Source organism: Musa acuminata, chromosome BXJ1-1 (genome assembly GCF_036884655.1).
Source record: "Musa acuminata AAA Group cultivar baxijiao chromosome BXJ1-1, Cavendish_Baxijiao_AAA, whole genome shotgun sequence".
Lineage (NCBI taxonomy): Eukaryota > Viridiplantae > Streptophyta > Magnoliopsida > Zingiberales > Musaceae > Musa > Musa acuminata.
This window is the reverse complement of record NC_088327.1, coordinates 7830296-7850493: the sequence shown is the minus strand read 5'-3', so window position 1 is coordinate 7850493 and position 20198 is coordinate 7830296. Positions and strand designations below refer to the sequence as shown.

At 41.8% G+C, this 20198-nt stretch overlaps 2 protein-coding genes across 4 annotated transcripts; one reads left to right on the top strand and one right to left on the bottom strand.

Annotated features, from left to right (window-relative positions):
* Positions 1 to 589: 589 nt before the first annotated feature.
* On the top strand, positions 590 to 4297 carry LOC135645127 (nuclear pore complex protein NUP50B-like). Of its 3 annotated transcripts, none has more exons than XM_065163367.1 (2): positions 590 to 751; positions 2697 to 4297. In XM_065163367.1, the coding sequence occupies exon 2, from the start codon at positions 2721 to 2723 to the stop codon at positions 4095 to 4097; it is 1377 nt and encodes a 458-aa protein (XP_065019439.1). In that variant the 5' UTR covers positions 590 to 751; positions 2697 to 2720; the 3' UTR covers positions 4098 to 4297. The 3 variants fall into 3 exon arrangements, with proteins under 3 accessions (XP_065019439.1, XP_065019313.1, XP_065019376.1); XM_065163241.1 differs by having other exon boundaries at positions 2679 to 4297; XM_065163304.1 differs by having other exon boundaries at positions 2672 to 4297.
* Positions 4298 to 19005: 14708 nt separating this feature from the next.
* On the bottom strand, positions 19006 to 20198 carry LOC135680372 (momilactone A synthase-like). The gene is made up of 2 exons (XM_065194255.1): positions 20044 to 20198; positions 19006 to 19969 (listed from the first exon to the last, which is right to left on the bottom strand). Exons 1-2 carry the CDS (start codon positions 20079 to 20081, stop codon positions 19210 to 19212), a joined length of 798 nt encoding a protein of 265 aa, XP_065050327.1. The 5' UTR covers positions 20082 to 20198; the 3' UTR covers positions 19006 to 19209.

Genomic DNA, 20198 nt, shown 5'->3' with positions numbered 1-20198 from the left:
ATGGGTCCTGACCTGACCATAATTCAGGATCTTCCAAATTGTCCCAACATTTCGTAGAAAACCCTCTTAACGATTACTTCTCGATCATCAAACTGTACAAACAATCATTGGATCAATAAAAAAAAATTTGGCAAAGTTCAAACAAAGTACATGTGATATACCTTATTTGTTACCATTCAAATATTATATGACATGATAGTAAATCATAATTTTCCATTGAAATCAGATAATTGGGAGGAATCTTTCTATAGCCCCAATAAATTGTTTGTTGTTCTATTTGGCTTGTGCGATTCCGGTGTTTGTGTGTTACGATAACACGGTACGTTCATGCATCCGTTTTCCTCGAGTCCTATAACAACTGCAAGAAGCCAAGTAAAACCAACCACCAAATGTCACATATGTCATCATCGGGTAAGAAGGTATCTATTTTTTGGATTTATCTTCCAATACTACATAGTTAGCCGAACCCATAAACAGAGATAAGACGAAACCATTAGGTTTTTGGGTTGTGTGTGTGCGCGTGAGCAGGCCGGCCCAAATTACATAGGGGACAGTAGGAGAACTCTTTATAAGCTCCCATGCGCCGTTAGGTAATCATCGACGGTCAGGATAAGCTAGGGCAAAACCACGCGTATCCGTGTTCATCGCTGATTTGGGGAGGAGGGCATCACCTGCCCTCGTCTCAGTCGCTCCGGGAGGGGGGAAGAACGCGAAATCCGTCATCCACCCAACTCAGTTGCGATTCTCGAGGGTACTATGCCTTCCTCCTTTCTCTCGTCTTCCTGATTTCTCGGTCTTGTGATTAATTTCCCCTTGTTTTCTTTCCCTGATCTCGGAAGCGAACCCTAGTCTTGATGTGTCGAGGGGCGAACTCACGATCTGGATTGGGATCTTACATGAGGCACTTTCTTTAGGGCTTTAGCTTGTAATATTGAGGTTTGATATATAGGATTTTACTTTTGATCGATTCCACGAGCAAAGATCGCATTTCCGTAGTTAGGTCTTTTCTCCACTTGCATAGTTGTGTAGATGTTCACATAAAGAGTCGATGTTGTACTGCTGGCTTGTTCGCTTGTTGACGGATGGTGGCTAGTGGCTGTGTGCTGCCTTGCGGTTATAATGGATACATGTTTATCATCTGAAGAATATTTTTATCTTTTGTGCGCACTTCAGTAGGGGATTTGTCTGCTAAGCCGCTGTATATTAGACCAGAGAAAGGCCATTTTAGGATTATATGTGTGATATTCTCGTCACTCCTTTTACCATGAACGAATGATTTTGATTAGACATGGAGGCCAATGGAAATAGTAGTTGAAGGGATATGAAGACTGATTGATACTTGAATCTATGATCTAGAGTAGTCGTTTTTAGTTTTCTTATTTTTGTTGGCATGATTAAATATTAATGCATAAGAGAGGGCAAACTTTTGTTCCATGGGAGGGTTGTTATTTTGCGACCTAAATGGCCGCGTAGCACAAGACTGCACATGTTGGACATCCCAGCTTTCGTGCTAAGCCACTGTATTTTACTTGATCACTGCATAGACATAAGAAAGGCCACTTGAGGATTATTTGTGTGATACTGCTCTCTTGGCACTTTTTTTCCACTCTGAATGAGTTATGTTAGACCTGTGAGTAACCTATTATCTGTTTTCTCATAAAAGGAATGAATTTTTTGTCTGTCAATTATGCTTTATGACATGCATTATTTGCCTATATGACTGCTGTAGCAAGATTTCTTGTTTCGTGGAATCTTAGTAGAGTATGATTAAGGTATTGAAATCGAATTAAAATTTGTGCACAATTTTAGTTGTTTTAAGTTATGAATCCAGTTGATGTTCTTCTGTTTCCGTTTTTCATTTCTCCATGAAGGCTTACATAATAACTTTTTCAAAGTAGTTTGGAAGTTATATTGTTCATATGTTGTTAATCTAGTTAGTGATTAGCGACCATATGCATCTTTGGTTGCATTTCTGGATAGACCATTTGCAAATTGCTACGTTTGCTGGAATAGGATAGTGGGCATTTATTTATTCGAAGGCAGGGACTGAAATATCTTCTTTTGCTTTTCCCCAATTGAAGAAAATGACTTGTGTGGTGTTAAGATTCTGGGATTCATTATGAAGTTTGAAACAACTAGTGAGGAAGAACAGATTACAAGACCTTATGAACAAAGAAGAGTTTGCTTCATCATCTTCTCTGTTATTGCATTAGCCTTTTAGAGGAGGATGATGTTGGGATAAAACACTTACTGATCATCTTGCTATTACATGGTTTAGAAATAAAATGTCTTGAAATTACATCATCTTCTAAGCCCCTAGACATTTCAGAAAGTTTTCAATACAAGTCTGTTTATTGGGTCTCATGCATCATACTGTTCATGAAGATTGCCTTCCTATTCAGTTGAGTGAAACCTAAATTCTAGCCTTCTAGTTCGTTTCCTGATAATGGTAATCAGGTATGTCTTTTTTGATTTCATGAGAGACTACTACGTTTTCATTCTTTCATATAGTCATCGCTAGAATTTATTTCTAATATGATGGTATATGTGCACTATGTCTTTTGCTTTTTTAGCTGCTGCATTTAATCATCATTTGCCAAAAATTGTAGAAAATGTTCTGTTGTTATATCACTTCAGGAACAATAATATTTTCCTTTGTTACTAATTTAAGTTTTCAGGTTTCGTTGGGAAGTCAGAGTGTCAAGCTTAGGTTTGTTCAAATGGGGGATGCAGAAAGTGCCTTACCTGCATCCAAGAAGAGGGTCGCTGGAAGACAACTATCAAAGGATGACCCTGATCTTGATGAAGATGCTCCTGAGGCAGAGATGGGTACTTTCAAAAAAGCCAGTGAGGAAGTAATGGCTACTAGAAGAATACTGAAGGTTCGGCGCAATCAGCCACCAGCAGCTGCTGCTTCAAATCCTTTTGCTGGAATTCGTTTAGTGGCTCCAGTGGACTCCAGTGCGGAAGCAACTAATGCAGTTGAGCAACCTGAAACTGGTGGTTGTACAAAACCTGTAGGAGAACAAAATGATACTAATGAGGACAGCTTAATTACTGATGCGGGTAAAGGAAGTGAAATTAGTGATTCTATTAACGAAATTGAGAAAAGGAAAGAGAGTAGCGAGAAATTGGATGTGAAACCTAAACCATCATCAGCACCGGGTGATGATAAGGTGAAAAATGATGAAATCGAAGAGAAACCCCAACCTGTGGACGCCAGTAAAGATGCCAAAGAAGGTGGGGTAAAAACTGATAGTGGAGGTATAGATGAAACAAATGGGGTTGACCTCAAAGAAACTGAGAAGGAAGCTAAAGAAACGACAGAAGAAGCTGGAGATAAAACTGAGAATGAAGAAAAGGAAAGTGAGAAAGAAGTGGAGGAAAATGATCAAAAAGATCCTGCTGAACCTGATGCACCTCTGAATTCATTTCAGCAATTATCAAGTAGCCAAAATGCCTTTTCAGGGCTTGCAGGAACTGGATTCTCAACTTCTTCTTTTGCCTTTGGAAGCTTTGCCAAGGAAGGATCCAAGTTTGGAACAAGTTTTGCATCTCCTTTTGCATTCAAGAGTGAAAGTTCATTATTTTCCTTCGGTACCGGGAGTGCTAATAATGGGGACTCTTCCTTGCCATCGCTGGGGGCTGCACCAGATGCCTCTAAGAGTGTGAAACTCTCGGAGGTGCCTGTTGAGACAGGCGAAGAGAACGAGAGAGCAGTTTTTACTGCTGATGCCATAATGTATGAGTATTTGGATGGAGGGTGGAAGGAGAGGGGCAAGGGAGAGCTTAAGATAAATATCTCAGCATCAGATGTGGAAAAGGCAAGGCTTGTTATGCGATCTAAGGGTAATTATAGGCTGATCTTGAATGCAAACCTTTACCCAGACATGTCCCTCACCGACATGGACAAGAGAGGCATTACTTTTGCTTGCATTAATAGCACCGGAGAAGGAAAGGATGGCCTGACTACTGTTGCTCTCAAGTTCAAGGACAGCAGCATTGTGCAAGAGTTTCGTGAATCAGTTGTGGCACATAAAGGCCAGAAAGCGCCTATTTCGGAACCTAACGAATCATCCAAGGAGTCTGATGATTGATTTGGTAAATCTGCCATATTGGTTCAAACTTTCTGAATGAACATGGTAACGGCTCAATCTCTCTTTTGATATTTCCGTTAATGGTCTCGCTTAAACATGATTTCTTAAGCTGTTTGAGTTGTAAACTTTTGGCCATTCACAAGTGTCAACTTGTTTTGTTAATTTTAGTATTATGAGCAAACACCTCAACGTTTTACGAACTTTACGAGACACACAAACTCACAATTTCGATTACATCATATCCGCAAGTTATCTGCTGGTTCATTCGAATGTTATGCCATGCCGTTTTCCACTGGTTGTTGCATAACATCAGAACATGATTCCTCTTCTGAAATACTTTGTTATCAATTTAAGAGCTCAGCTTGCTTCTTTAACATAGAGAAACAGGTTTGAGTCTTCCTGGAGTTGCCTTGTCTAGGAATTGATTTGTTGGCTTTTTAAACAGCCAAGATTGCATATATGGTAAAGATTAGGAATTCTCTGTAGGATTTATTTCTTAATATACAGAATATGAGTCAGATGTCTGAGAGAAACAATTCTTTGTAGGCTTTAGGTAGGCATTGACATAAAATGAACAAATGATCTCAATGTTTAGACTTTGATATAGGGGTGTCTTCTATAACAATCAGTGATCAGATTTCTTTTATCTTTTTTTATAATGTCAACTAGAATCCTTCTTAACCTTCTGATGCCCCCAACTGTGTATTGACCTCCCACCCCGCTTGCTAATCCGTCATGAATAAGCTAATCATCATCATTATCATCATAAAAAAAAGCACTTTTTTTTGCCTGTTAATGTTAATCGCCCTATCATGGCTGGTGAAATAAAATTCTTAAGGAGTGTCTTTTTTTTATTTGAAAAAAAATCGGAAAAGAACAGTTAAAAACTTTTTTTTTCTGGTTTTTCTAACAAACAATTATGGGAAAAGTTTTCCATGGGAAACAATTTCCCCTGGAATTTTCCTCAATCAAACGCACTTGAAAAAAATAAGTATGTGAGCATCACTAAGCAGAAAATAATCAAACGCATAATTTGATCAAAGAACATTATAGAGATAAGAAGAAGCAAAGTCGATGTCTAGCTTTCAATATCAACGAACGAGATGTTGTAGCAAGTGTCATCTGAAGTAATTAGGAGATTAAAAATAAAAATCAATAAATTAAAGGTGATTTTTACGTTATTAAATGGGTTAGGCAGATTTCAGTAAATTAATTACCTTTAGAATAGATTTCGTGACGTGTGTATTAGATGCTGCTGCCTAAACATAAGAGCACCACAGTAACCATGACATAGATATACGAAGATGAGATACCGATAGAGATTCTATTCTATTCTATTCTGGTATTGCATAATTATTTATTAATTAAATATTAGGTGAAATAAAGAGGGACAGATGCATGATTGGAACTCGTGACCTTAATAAGTATGTAAAAAGATGGAAGGTAATAACTGCACAAGAAGAAGAAGAAGAAGACGACGCCCTCAAGATCGCTCAATTGGTACACACCCCTTCTCTTACGTGATTAGCATCGGAAGAGTTGGTTCCGTTGGTGTAAACAACTTTTTTAGCCGTGGCCTTGGGACCGACGCGGCTTGGTTCGGGTCCGAATGTTGGGGGATCTGGCACGGTGCTCCTTGGGACAGCTGGGGTGACCGGTCGCGACAGTCCGGAGGGGACGTGGCGTGGGAGGTGAAGCCTTGGCGTGGCGTCGGGAAGGTATGACCTTGCCCTTGTTCCTGCACACAGGTCGGGTCGGGAGCTCGACCCGACCCCTCCGACGATCAAGTTAGGAGAAGTGGTAGGGAACTGTCCTCTTTCCCCCCTGTCTGTTTAGAGTGCAAGGGTATTTATAGGGAAGCTTACCGTTACCTGATGTTCCCGCCTGTGTGAGGCAGGGTCGTACCTCTGATGGCGTCTGACACCGTTATTGACGTTGTGTGGAGAACCGGATCGTCGCAGGGTATGGGCGAGGGTCGGTAGTCGTCCTGCCCTACCATGGTCAGGCGTGCGGGGTTGGAAGTCGTTGCCTGATAGCGGGTGACGTTAGCGCGAGTCGAGTCAGCGTTATTGCTTTCCTCATCGGGCAGAGTGGCGCCCAGGTGGGGCCGTCGTCGTGACACGTCATGTCGTCATTATTTCCCCTATCAGGTTCCATGAATCCCATGCCACAGATCTCAGGTACGTAATGGAAGACTAATGTTCATACTGAACTCGTACCAGCAGCCAAATAAGTTACATATCGGATGTAGAATGCAAACTTATCACTGAAACAGTACATGAAAAAGGTAAAATCTTCATCAGCAGGTAATACTTGGCTTCCAAACCAGAAACAAAAACAAATACAGGAGCAGAGAAAACACTGTAGCCTCATTTTCCATCTCCATCACAAGGATCCTCAGCTGATGTCTGTCTGTCTCTCTATGTTTGCTTTAGCTTCTTGGTAACCAAGAATGCCACCCCTGCGGCAGCGATGACCACGCCCGATATCATGAGAACGGACATTAGTCTGCTGCCGAGATCGCTCTTCTCAGCCTCCGCTGCTGCTCCTGATCTCGGCCTCGCCTCAGCCTCCTCCTTCCCACATACACTATGTCAGAGAAGAAGAAGAACAAGGATTCGAGTGTATTAGAGTACGTAACAGTACCACCTTGCACTGCTTGGCGGTTGAGACGTCGGTGGAGATGGGATCGACGGGGAACTCGTCAGGCTTCTCGCGGTTCAGCTCCTGTGCGGGGTTGGCCGGAGGGAAAGCTCGATCGTCGCCGGCCTTCGCCTTCGTGCTTGCCATCGGTCTTCTCTCTCTCTCTCCACCTTCCGCGAGTGGTATTGCGCTTGGGTTGCGTTCTGAGATTGCTCCTCGCTTTCTCCTACCAAGTGGGGGAAGAGAGAGAGAGAGAGAGAGACCGCAGACAACGGCGTAATGAACGGAAGAACGAAACAGTCGGACTTCCTCGTTTCCTCCACCACTCTCATAAAAAAACAAAGGCTTTATATATATATATATATATATATATATATATATATATGAAATTTATAAAAAAAGTATGATGTGACCATGGCTTAAATTAATTATATAATGATATATATTTCTTTGTTATTAAGTGCAAGAAAGAGAGAGAGAGAGAGAGAGATGAGTTTGCCATTTTTATTTTTTTCAAATATGCTTTCAAGATTCTTTTACAATAAAAAGTTATTATTTAGACTTTTGTTTTGATAAAATGCTGAAGTAGAAGCCCATTTTATATTGTTTAATGTCCCAACTAGTCTTATTTATTGTTATTTGGGACTAATTACATATTATCATTAGTAGTTAGATCATTCCGATTGGTAAACTAAAAAAATTTATATTGAGATTTCTATAATTATAAAAATAAAATAATTAATCTTATTTATCATAATATTATCGATTTTATTGATGGATGATGCAGTATGCGATAACATATGTAAAATTGATAAGAAAATGATGGGCAAGAAGGTAATTTTAATATGTTAATTATATATTTTTTTCTTAGTGATGGTAGCGAACGATGGCATCGCTGGAGGCCATGGGTAGCTATTGTAGTTGTGATTAGTAAGAACGATGCAATGGCCGACAAGAGCGATGTGGGAATGTTCGTAGAGACAAGTCGAGCATAGTTCTAGAGGTGAAGCTGAGAGACTTTATGACTTCTTGTAATGTGAGGAGGAAGAGGACGACATATATATCGATGCTCTACATCTGTGTCGGCTTCGACACAAACACAAAGTGTCGGCAACTGCGTTATCCTCTTTTGTCTCTCCTTTTGTCTTACCTCTCATCATCACTCTCCCTCCTTTTTCTCTTCCTCCCTCTTCTTCTCCCCTTCCTCGATCCCTCATCCTTCTTCTCCTTTTTGTCGCTCTACATTTGTGTCAACACTGATGCAGATGTCGAGCGGCTGTTTCAATGCTCTGGATCTACGTCGATACTAACGCAGATACCGAGCGATGTCGATGCAATGTATCGACATCTGCGTTGTCTTCTTCCTCCTCTCTCTTTACCTTACCTCTCGTCATCGCTTCCTCTCATCTTTATTTTTCTCCTCCTCTCCTCATAAGAAGCCATAGAAGTTCCTTAACTCCACTTCTAGGATTCCACCTTGCTTGTCTCTAAGGACATCCCCATATCATTCTCACTAATCGTTGCATCGTTCTCAATGATCATAACAACAACAACCACCTACGACCCCAACAATGATGTCGCGTACCACTAGTACTAAGAAGAATGAAAATGTAACTAGGATATTAAAATTATCTTTTTTTCCATCATATTCTTGTCATTCTTACACATGTTGTCATGTGTTGCTGCATCTTCCGTTGGTAAAACCAATAGTGTTAGGGTAAATAGGGTTAATTATTTTATTTTTATAACTATAAAAATTATAATATTAATTTTTTAAAGTATAGAGAGCAGGATATTTAACTATAAGGAGTAATATGTAATTATCTTTTGTTATTTGATATCTTTTTGCGATATCGGTAAAGTAGAGTCTATTATTTGAGTATATAGAGACAAATATGAAAAATACTGATTTAAGAGAATATAAATATGTAATGTTTGTGAAGGTATGTAAATTTTCAATATATATATGTAATATTTGTGAAGATATATAAATTTTCAACTGTGGTTTCAAATGTTATGATACTAATGATGAAGATTAATTTCAATGATAAATTACAAGTTGTTGAGTTTTACAAGAATATGTACCGATAAAAGATTTGACATGTCGAAATCCAAATATCATGTCGTTATCATTCCAACACATATTCAATGTCTCATTAATTGGACTCATCAATCATTAATTTCAATGAACTATAATGTTTGATGGTTTAGACAACTCTTTTCCTCGTAGTAACATCCGATGAGACTATTCAACCATTCTCATGATTCAATCATGATAGTTATTAGAGTATCCTAATAAAAGATTTGATTGGAAAACTATAATTTCATAATTATTTTCCAGACTCGTAAGTATCGGAGTAGCTTTTCTCACACACGCTCCTCAATTTAGATTATACAGAATCCTCTACTGAATCTAATCATCTCCCGAAACCAAACTTATAACATGTTGAAACTCAAATTATCCGTCATAATCTATTTTAATATTATAATACTATACCGTCGTAAGAGAACGAATGATGTGGATCTTGCACCATTGACACAAAGCTCAAACATTTGGATTGAGGTCGGGAAACCCCAATCACTCTGCACTGCTTTTTCTAGCATTGAGAACTTCAACTACAGCTTGCATGACTCGGGAGGCCTCAAAGATACAAAACAAGCCAAGAACGTCGACTCCTATGTGAAGCTCTCTCTCTCTCTCGCTCTCTCTCTCTCTCTCTATCTCTCGCACTCATGCTTCGAGGTTTCCGCCTCCCCAACATGAAAACTTGGATTCGACGACGGACGGTCAAAAGGCATTTGAAAGAATTTTCTCTAGTCTGATGTGTACATCCTAAAAGGTGACGTTGAAATCACTGTGTACATCCTAACAGAGGACATTGGTGTCATGCCGATACACAGTGCTCCTCTCTCTTCTTCCCTCATCCTCGACACCCACTTTATTTCCTTGGTCCCGTCATCTCCCTCCCACTACTTCCTTTCATGCACTCTCGAGTTTTAAGGTCACCTTCTCATCTCCGTTTTGTCATCTATGTCAGAAGAAGGATAGAGAAAGAAATTACATAATAAGTTGATTTACATTAATATATCCTTCTTCTATTTATATATAGGTTAGGAGGAAAATTTTTTTTCAACAGATTAGAGGATTTCTAGATTTCCTCATATAGTTAGGAAAATCTTATCTGCTGTCATGCTCCGCAAGATGATGCTCCTATCAAGGATATCAATCTTGGATCGATATAATGCAAAAAAAATTGACGAGCGAGAGGCTTCGTGAGTGAGTCGGCTAACTGATCAGCCGAATGGACATGAAAAACTCGTAGTTGACAGCATACAACTTGATCTCGCACAAAATGGAAGTTGATAGCAATATGTTTCATATGAGAGTGGAACACCGGATTAGCGCACAGATAGGTAGCTCCGACATTATCACAATATATTATAGGAGTGGAGTTGATGTTGAGTTCCTTTAGCAGATTTGTGACTCAATTGAGTTCAGCAGTGGCAATGGCGATAGCACGGTATTCAACTTCAGTTGTAGATCGTGCAATTGTCTTTTGCTTCTTAGAACTCCAATTGATTGGATTAGCACCAAGGAAGACAATATACCCCGATGTGGATGTTCTATCATCAAAGTTGCCTGCCCAATCAGCATCGGTAAAGGCATGAAGCTAAAGTGGAGAGTGTTTACGAAGAAAGAGACCATGATTGAGGGTCCCCTTAAGATATCGTAAGATTTGTTTGATCGCAGACCAATGCATAGTAGACGGCCTCTGCATAAACTGTGATAATTTGTTGATTGCAAATGAGATGTCAGGATGGGTAAGAACTAAGTACTATAGGGAACCAATGACTTATTGGTATTGAGTGGGTTCCGTAGTATGACTTCAATCAGATAATTTGAGAGAGCCACTAGCAGATAGAGGAGTTGTAACCACATTTGTATCCTGCATGTTTGCTTTGGATAATAAATCTTGAATGTACTTTCATTGTGACAGAAAGAGATCGGAAGATGTGAATGTAGCCTATACACCCAGAAAGTAGTTCAGGGGTCCTAGATCTTTGAGCGAGAATCGATCTGCTAACTGTTTGATGAACGCTTGAATTTTTACGGGGTTGTTGCTTGTGACAATAATGTCATCCACATATACCAGAATATATATTGTGTCGCTATGGTGTTGTCATAAAAATAACGAGGAATCATATTTGGAGTTAAGAAAGCCAACTGAAGTAAAAAAAGAGCCAAGTTCAGTGTACCAAGCTCTTGGAGCCTGACGAAGTCCATAAATAGCTTTTCGAAGTTTGTAGACATGCCTTGGATACTGAGGAAGAGTGAAACCAGGAGGTTGTTGCATAAAAATATCTTCAGTTAGAGTCCCATATAAAAAGGCATTATTAACATCCAATTGGCGTAAATGCCAACCCTTAGTGGTGGTCAGACTCAGGATAAGTTTGAATGTAGTGGGATTAACAACATGACTAAATATTTCAGTGAAATCAACTATAAATCTTTGATGAAACCCTTTGGCGACGAGGCATGCCTTATAATGGGCAATAGAGCCATCGGGGTTCCGCTTAACTCGAAAAACCCACTTACACCCGATAATATTTTGTGTATGATGAAAGGGTACTAGATCCCATATTGAGTTATGGAGGAGGGCATTATATTCCTCACACATGGCGATACGCCAATGTAGAGATTTTTGGGCTTGAGTGAAGGTAGTGGGTTCAACGGTGGTGGATGAGGAATCCATGATAGCATGAAGATCAAGGACCTGACACAATTTGAAAATACCACTCTTAGAGCATGTGGTCATAAAATGGTTGGAGACTATGGGACCGTGAGGTTGTGTTGTTGGAAGAAGCGGTTGAGAATCATTGACAAAAGTCGGGTCAGGTGGAGGTCGTTAGGGTCACTTAGCCAAGGAGATAAAGATAACGATTGTGATCCTGAACCAAGTACCCCAATAGTCGGAGAAGAAAGAAGTGGAGTAGGAATGGAGGGAATGGGCAATTGCTAAACCGGAGAAGTGGAATAGTGCGGATCACGAGAGGAGGAACTAGACGATGTCATGGGAGGCTCATCCGGTTGGATCAGAGATATACTCCAATGAAGAATGGTTAATGAAGTGTTTTGCATGGTAGGAGAGGTATGGTTTTGAAAAGGAAAGACAAACTCAACAAAAATAACGTGACGTGATATAAAAATTTTGTGAGTGTAGAGATTATAATAGCGGAAAGCACTATGTTCAAGAGAGTAACCTATAAAAATGCAAGGATTAGATCGTGATGTTAACTTATGAGAGGCATAGGGATGCAACCATGGATAACATAGTGTGTTAAAGGGGGATTGGTATTGTAGGACTGGCGTAAGCATTCTATTAATAAGGTAGACGGCAGTTTGAAAGGTTGTTGTCCAAAAGTTTAAAGGCATGGAGGCCTGATGGAGAAGTGTAAACCCAGTTTCTATTATATGTCAATGTTTGCATTCGGCGGAGATAACAAGTTGAGGAGTATGCGGGGGAGACTTGAGATGTTGGATACCACAAACTGAGAGATAAGATGCCAGGGCTTGATATTCACCGCCACCATCAAAGTAAACCGTTTTGATGGTAGACTGAAAGTGGTTTTTGACCAACTTTCGAAAAGTGGGAAAGATGATCGAAACGTCAAATTTATGGTGAAGAGGATATAATCATGTGTACCTAGTGAAGTGATCTACAAAAATGATATAAAATCTGAATTTATCAAAATACAGGATTGGGGCAAGGCCCCAAACATCTGTATAAATAATTTCAAATGGTTTAGAGGTAGAAATGAAAGATAAGTCAAAGGGTTATCGATGAATTTTATTACTAAGACATGCATCACAATGTGTTATAGAACTATGCGATTTAAAAATAGGAAGAGAGAAACAAGAAAGTAATTTCTGCAGAATAAGAGATGAGGGATGACCAAGACGATGATGCCACATATTGACTGGAGCCGCAACGGAAGAATGAACAGCGGGCTGGGTTATTTGTGGAACTGACGGTCATTCGTAAATGTTGCCTCTATTTGGGCTCTGGACCAAGGATGCCCCTATGCTCAAGTCCTTAACAAGAAAGGAATCAGGAAAGAATTCAATTGAAGTATTGTTATTTTTGCAAAATTGAGAAACAGAAATGAGGTTGTGTTTAATATTAGGGGCACATAAAACATCATCGAGTGTAAATGTGATAGTATCATAAGTAAGCGTTGTGGAACCAGTATAAGTTATAGGAAGGCCTTTACCGTCACCGATGATGATATCTTCATCGCCACCATAGGGATTGTGGAGAGATAAATTCTGAAGATCAGAGGTGATGTGATGGGAGGCGCTAGAGTCCACAATCTAGTTGGGCTGGCTAGTCGTCGGAGTAGTGAGGATATTTGTCTGAGGCCAGTGTGACGGAGCAGGAAGGCGGGATCAAGACCGACAAACTTTAGCGGAGTGTCTGATTTTATCACACAGCCGGCAGACGACCCGTCGTTGTTAGCTTGAAGGGGTAGGATGCCAAGGCGGATGAGTATTAGAGTTGCTACTTTGCGAGAAGTTATGATTAGGAGGATAAGGGGGGTGTTGCATGGGACCCATAGTATCAAGAATACCTTTGGTGATGTTTGGAGGGTATCGAGTGTTCTTCCTCTTAGACTTATGACTGACTTGAGCTGTGATAGATGGTCCGGGCAGTTTGTCCGCACGCTTCAAATACATCTCATAGTCAATCAACTTGTCATAGAATTCTTCAAAGGAGACTAGCGAGTCACATGCCCAAATTGCAGTCGTCAATTCCTTGTAGTCATCTCCAAGACCATTTAGGATATGGATGATGATCTCCTTGTCACATAGGGAATGACATATCAAAGCCAAGTCATCAATGATAACTTTGATATTTTGTAGATAATCAGTGATAAGTACTTCCCTCTTGTTTAGTCATCATCAGCTTGGATAGAAGACTGAGCTTGCGAGTATGCGAATGATTCACCAAGGTTGTTTGCAATTTAGACCACATATCGGCAATAGTCACACATGCATAAATCAATGGACCGATAGATCCAGCAATTGAGGCTTGAATAGCTTGAAGGATGAGATGATCTTGATGTAGCCACAATTTGTGAGCTGGATTAGGTACTGGATTAGGTTCTCCGGGGATGTTGAGCATGGTTGGCAGAAAACTGAAAGATCCGTCAATGTAGCCTAGCAAGTCGTATCCAAATAAGAGATTAGAAAATTAAGCTCGCTAGGACGCATATTTGCCACCCTTTGATAACTTGAAAGGGATTAGCGTGTCTTTCTTTCTTTCTTTTTTTTCTTTTTTTTTTTTACAATAGAACTTCACGGAAGATGGAGGAAATGAGTGAGAAGAGTAGCTGCTACTACAGCTGCTACAGATCTCTGTGGCAGCTGAAGCTGCTGCAGATCACTGCTGCTGCTACAGCTACTACAGATTGCTACAACTACAGTTGTTGTGGTTGCTACAACTGCAAAAGCTGCTGTAGCTACTGAAGACTGCTGCAGATGAGGAAGCACAGGAGGAAGCTGCAGCGATGTTGTGGCTGCGGCTACGGCTATGACTATGGTTGCGGCGGAAGCTGCTGTAGATGAGGAAGCTGCAATGATGCTGCATCGATTCTAAAGAAATATGCAGCGATTAGGCATATAGTGGAAGAGCTCTGTCGGCCTCAATGCAGAGGGAAGCGGCAATGAAACCTGCTGCGATAGAGGAAGCAAGATGCAGCGGCTGCGGTAGAGGGAAGCGGCTACTGCTGCTTCTGTAGAGGGAAGAGATAACAGAGAGATTTCCTCTGATAACAGAGAGATTTCCTCAACTGCATGAGGCAATCTCTTTGCTCAGTTAAAGAAATATTATCTTTCACCATGTATAAATAGACTTCATATGATACTAATTGCAAGTGCTTTTCTTTACTATCTCATTTTTCTTCATGGTATCAGAGCTGACAGGACCTTCGATCGATTCTGCGGCAGAAATCGAAAGCGTTGTCTCCTCGGCAATGGGCTTCAGATCAGAAGCAGCGATGTCGACAGCGAATCCTGCGCGGGCCGCGATGGAGCAGACGTAGGGCAAGGCTGTCTGGGTGTCGGTGGCCGTCGGAGAAGTGCTGGGGGGGGGGGGGTGCAGATCAGCCTAAGATCTGGAAAGGGGGGACTGCCACAGACGAGGAGAAATTTGGCAGTGGTGTGATAGGGGTGCTGCAATAGCACCGATGGCTCCTCACAATTTCTGCTCTGATACCATGAAGAAATGAGATAATGAAGAAAAGCATTTGCAATTAGTATCATATGAAGTCTATTTATACATGATGAAAGATAAGATTTCTTTAACCGAGCAGAGAGATTGTGTCATGCAGTTGAGGAAATCTCATTTGCTATGCAGTTGAGGAAATCTCTCTGTTATCAGAGGAAATCTCATCTGCTATGCAGTCATGGCGCCCTCAACACACAAATCAACGAAGAGTTGTCTGCCAATTATGTGATAAAGTTGGTCACTCTGCAAAGGTCTGTCGATCTCGACCCCGACTTCCTGCACAATCACATTGGCTTCAGGCAAATCTCACGACTACTCCAAACACTACTGATCATAATTGGATCGTGGACTCTGGCGCATCCCACCACATTACCTCTGATCTACAGAACTTGTCGATCCACAACAACTATAATGGACATGATGACATCATCATCGGTGATGGTAAAGGACTTCTTATTACTCATACTAGTTCCACAATGCTTAATTCACCTATCACAACTTCTGCACTCGATGATGTTTTGTGTGCACCTCACATTAAACACAATCTTATTTTTGTTTCTCAATTTTGCAAACAAAATAATACCTCTATTGAATTCTTTCCTAACTCTTTTCTTGTCAAGGATTTGAACACGGGGGCATCCTTTGTCCAAGGTCAGAGTAAGGACAATGTTTATGAATGATCGTCTGTTCCACAACTCAAACAGCCCACTGTTTACTCCTCAGTGGCAACTCCAATCGATGTGTGGCAACGTCGTCTCGGTCAACCCTCCCTCTCTATCTAAAATAAATTACTTTCTCATTGTTCTCTTTCTACTCCTACAAATAATAGCTTTTATTGTGATGCTTGTCTCAATAATAAAAGTCATAGACTCCCTTTTGGTTCTTCCTCCATATTATGTTCTACACTATTTGAAATTATTTATACTGATATTTGGGGTCCTGCTCCCGTCACTTCCTTTGACAAGTTTAGATTTTATGTCATTTTTGTAGACTATTTTACTAAGTACACATGGATTTATCCTCTCTGTCATAAGTCAGAAGTTTCAATAGTTTTTACCAACTTTAAAAAGCTGGTCGAAAACTTCTTTCAGTCTACAATTAAAACAGTCTACTCTGATGGTGGGGATGAATATCAAGCTCTCACATCCTACCTTTCAACCTGTGGTATCCAACACCTTAAGTCACCCTCACACACTCAACTAGTTGGCTCTACTGAACGCAAACATCGACATATTGTAGAAACTAGTCTCATGCTTCTACATCAAGCCTCCATGCCAGCAACCTTTTGGTACGTAGCCTTTCAAACTGCTGTCTATCTTATTAATTGTCTGCCCACTCCAATTCTCCAATAATAGTCTCCATTTGAAAAACTATTTTCTAAATCCCCAAACCTTCAAAAACTCAAAATATTTGGTTGTTTATATTATCTATGGCTATGTCCCTATGCCCCACATAAGATAGCGCCAAGATCTAAACCTTGCATCTTCATAGAATATTCTCTTGAACATAATGTCTTTCGATGCTACGAACCAAAAACTCAAAAAGTCTTTATTTCACGTCATGTTGTTTTTGTGGAGTCTGCCTTTCCATTTCAAAACCACGAGTCTCCTATCATGCCGGCCACTCTAACAAATATACATAACTGGAGTATACCATCGATCCCCTCAAACGAAACTCTTCCCACACCATCCAGTCCTTTTCTTAAAGATCCACACTCCTTTGTTCTCCCGGTTCAACAGCTTCCCACTCCCTCCATTCCTTCTCATCTTCCTTCTTCACAAGCCTCCCCTACTACTAACGTAATATCCTTAGAATCACAACAACCTTCTTTACTTAGTACCACTGATGTATCTTAACCTATCCCGACCCCTGTCGATGCCTCTCCACCACTCATACCAATAACACAACTTCCAGTTCCTAGACATCCAATGACAACATGCTCAAAAAGAGGTATCTTTAAACTATGTCAGGTTCTCGACCTGCATGCTATCACCAAATCCTCTTCCGAGACTAGTGAACCCACCACAATTACTCAAACCCAAAAATCTCCTCACTGGCGTAAAGCCATGTGTGAAGAATATGATGCTCTTCTCCATAACTCCACATAGACTCTTGTACCTTTTCATCCTACACAAAACATCATCGGGTGTAAATGGGTCTTCCGAATTAAGCGGAACCTCGACGGGTCTGTTGCTCGATATAAAGCACAATTAGTAGCCAAATGGTTTCATCAACGACCTGGAGTTAACTTCACAGAGACTTTTTGTCCTGTAGTTAAACCCATAATAATTCGGCTTATTCTAAGTTTGGCTATCTCTAGAGGCTGGCACTTACGACAACTGGACGTTAACAATGCCTTTTTACAGGGGACTCTAACTGAAGATGTCTTTATGCAACAACCCCTTGGCTTTGTTCATCACCAGTATCCGAGACATGTCTGCAAATTACAAAAAGTTATTTATGGACTCCGTCAAGCTTCAAGAGCTTGGTATACTGAACTTGGATCGTTTGTGATATCAATTGGCTTCATCAACTCCAAGTCTGATACCTCTTTATTCCTACGACAGCAACATAGAAATACAATATATCTATCTTCTAGTATATGTAGATGATATTATTGTTACAAGTAATGATCCCTTGGAGATTCAGATATTTTTAAAGCAATTGGCTGCTCGATTCTCCCTAAAAGATTTAGGACCCTTGAGCTACTTTCTGGGAATGGAAGCAACATTTACATCCTCAGGTCTCCTCCTCTCACAGAGAAAGTATATTCAAGACTTATTATCAAAGACAAATATGCAGGATGCGAAAGAAGTTGATACTCCTCTCTCTACTAGTGAATCACTCAAAATTATATGATGGCAGCCCTACCACGGACTCAACTCAATACCGATAAGTACTTGGCTCCTTACAGTACTTGGCTCTCACCCGTCCAGATATCTCATTTGCAGTCAATAAATTATCTCAATACATGCACCAGCCTTCTGCTATGCATTGGTCTGCGGTTAAACAAATTTTACGGTATCTTAAAGGAACCCTTAATCATGATCTCTTTCTCTGCAAAACCACTCAATTTCATCTCCATACCATTGCTGATGCTGATTGGGCGGGAAACTTTGATGATAGAACCTCCGCGTCAGGGTATGTCGTCTTTGTTGGGTCTAATCCAATCAGTTGGGGTTCTAAAAAGTAAAAGACAGTGGCCCAGTCTACAACTGAAGCTGAATATCGTGCTATTACTACCGCCGCTGCTGAACTCAATTGGGTCATAAATCTCCTCAAGGAACTCAAAGTCAGCTCTACCCATACTCCTACAATATATTGTGACAATGTTGAATCTACCTACTTATGTGTCAATCCAGTGTTCCACTCACGCGTGAAACACATTGCCATCGACTTTCACTTCGTGCGAGATCAAGTTGTCAGACATCAACTTCGTGTCTCTCATGTCCATACGACTAATCAACTAGCAGACTCACTCACGAAGCCTCTAGCCCGCAAACTATTTTTGTTGCATTGGTCCAAGATCGGTATACTTGACAGAAGCTCGATCTTGCGGGGGCATGATAATAGAGAGATTTCCTCAACTGCATAGCAAATGAGATTTCCTCAACTCCATGAGGCAATCATTTCTTCAGGAAGCGACGACTGCTGCAGGGCGGGAAGCGGGAAGATGTCGCAGTGTCCTTGGGATTTTAGAGGCTGCGACGACAAATGAGGAAGACGTAGCAGCAGCTGTTAAGCAAGGAAGACACCGCCGTTGCATCTACTGTTCGCCGATGGAGAGGAGGAGAGCGAGCAATAGGCCGGCGAAGAAGAGGAGTGGATGAGCATAGCCAAGACTCCGCTTGAAGCAGCGTGCTGCTGCGGCGGCCCCAGATGGAACATGGAACATGGGGTGTTCTTGTGCTTTGCAACCCGTAGGTAAAATGTCTGATACGTTTAGTCGATACTCATACGACATCCTTGGAATTATTATCACCTAATCAAAATATTTTATTTTTGATGCATTATGATATGCTCAAATCACTGTCTGATAAGAAACACAGATGCGATGTGGGTTATTACTGCAATAGATCTAATCAAAAATACTTTTCATGATATGCTGAAATCATTGTGTGATAGGCAATAGTATGGTTACTGCGATAGAAAAGGTCCCATCGTTATGCGGTGGATGAGTGCTACTGCAGGGATTTGGTGACGCTGAGGCCTCCGTCCACCGTCAGGTTGAGGCCGCTCACGTACCTGGACTCGTCGCTGGCCAGGTAGAGCACCGCCTCCGCCACGTCCGCCGCCTTCAGCCTCACCCCCTTGAGGTTGCCCATCGCCTCCATCGCCGCCTCCATCTCCTCCGTGGTCAACTGCATCCCCGCCATCGCCAGCGGCGTCGCCACCCCGTACGGCGACACGCAATTGGCCCGCACCCCGAACCGCCCCAGCTCCGCCGCGGCGCTCCGCATCAGCCCCACCACCGCGTGCTTCGAGCACGTGTACGCCGCCGACGCCACCCCGCCCACCGCTGACACCAGGCTCGCCGTCGACACGATGCTGCCGGCGCGCGCCGGCACCATGACCCGCGCCGCGTGCTTCGTCCCCAGGAATGCCCCCAGCGCGTTGGTGGCCATCACCCGCTCGAATGCCGCCCTGTCGCTGGCGAGGAAGCCGTTGACGGGCGGGTCCATGACGCCCGCGTTGTTGAACATGACGTCCAGCTTCCCGTGGAGGGCGACGGCGGTGTCGACCGCGCGCTCCACGTCGGCCTCGTCTGTGACGTCGCAGTGGACGTAGGAGGCGGGGCCGAGGGCGGCACAGAGGGCGCGGCCCTTGTCGTCCTGGATGTCTGCGACGATGACTCGGGCGCCGTGCCGTGCGAACAGCTTGGCCGTGCACTCGCCGATGCCGCTGGCCCCGCCGGTGATCAACGCCACTTTGCCTTCAAGCCTGAGGAACAATAACAAGAAGCAGATGTATTATGCTGCTAATTCCAATGAAAAGATCCCATCACAAACAAACACCTTCGTGCCACCGATGAGAGAATGGAAGCGCTTCCCATGTCCTCAGATTTCGGCTTGCCGTTTGACCCAAGTTTAGTTGTGATCGACGCAAATGAGCATAAGGAGAAGTTTGCATATATTAATCGTTTGGTCTCCTCCCTTAAAAACGTCGACGC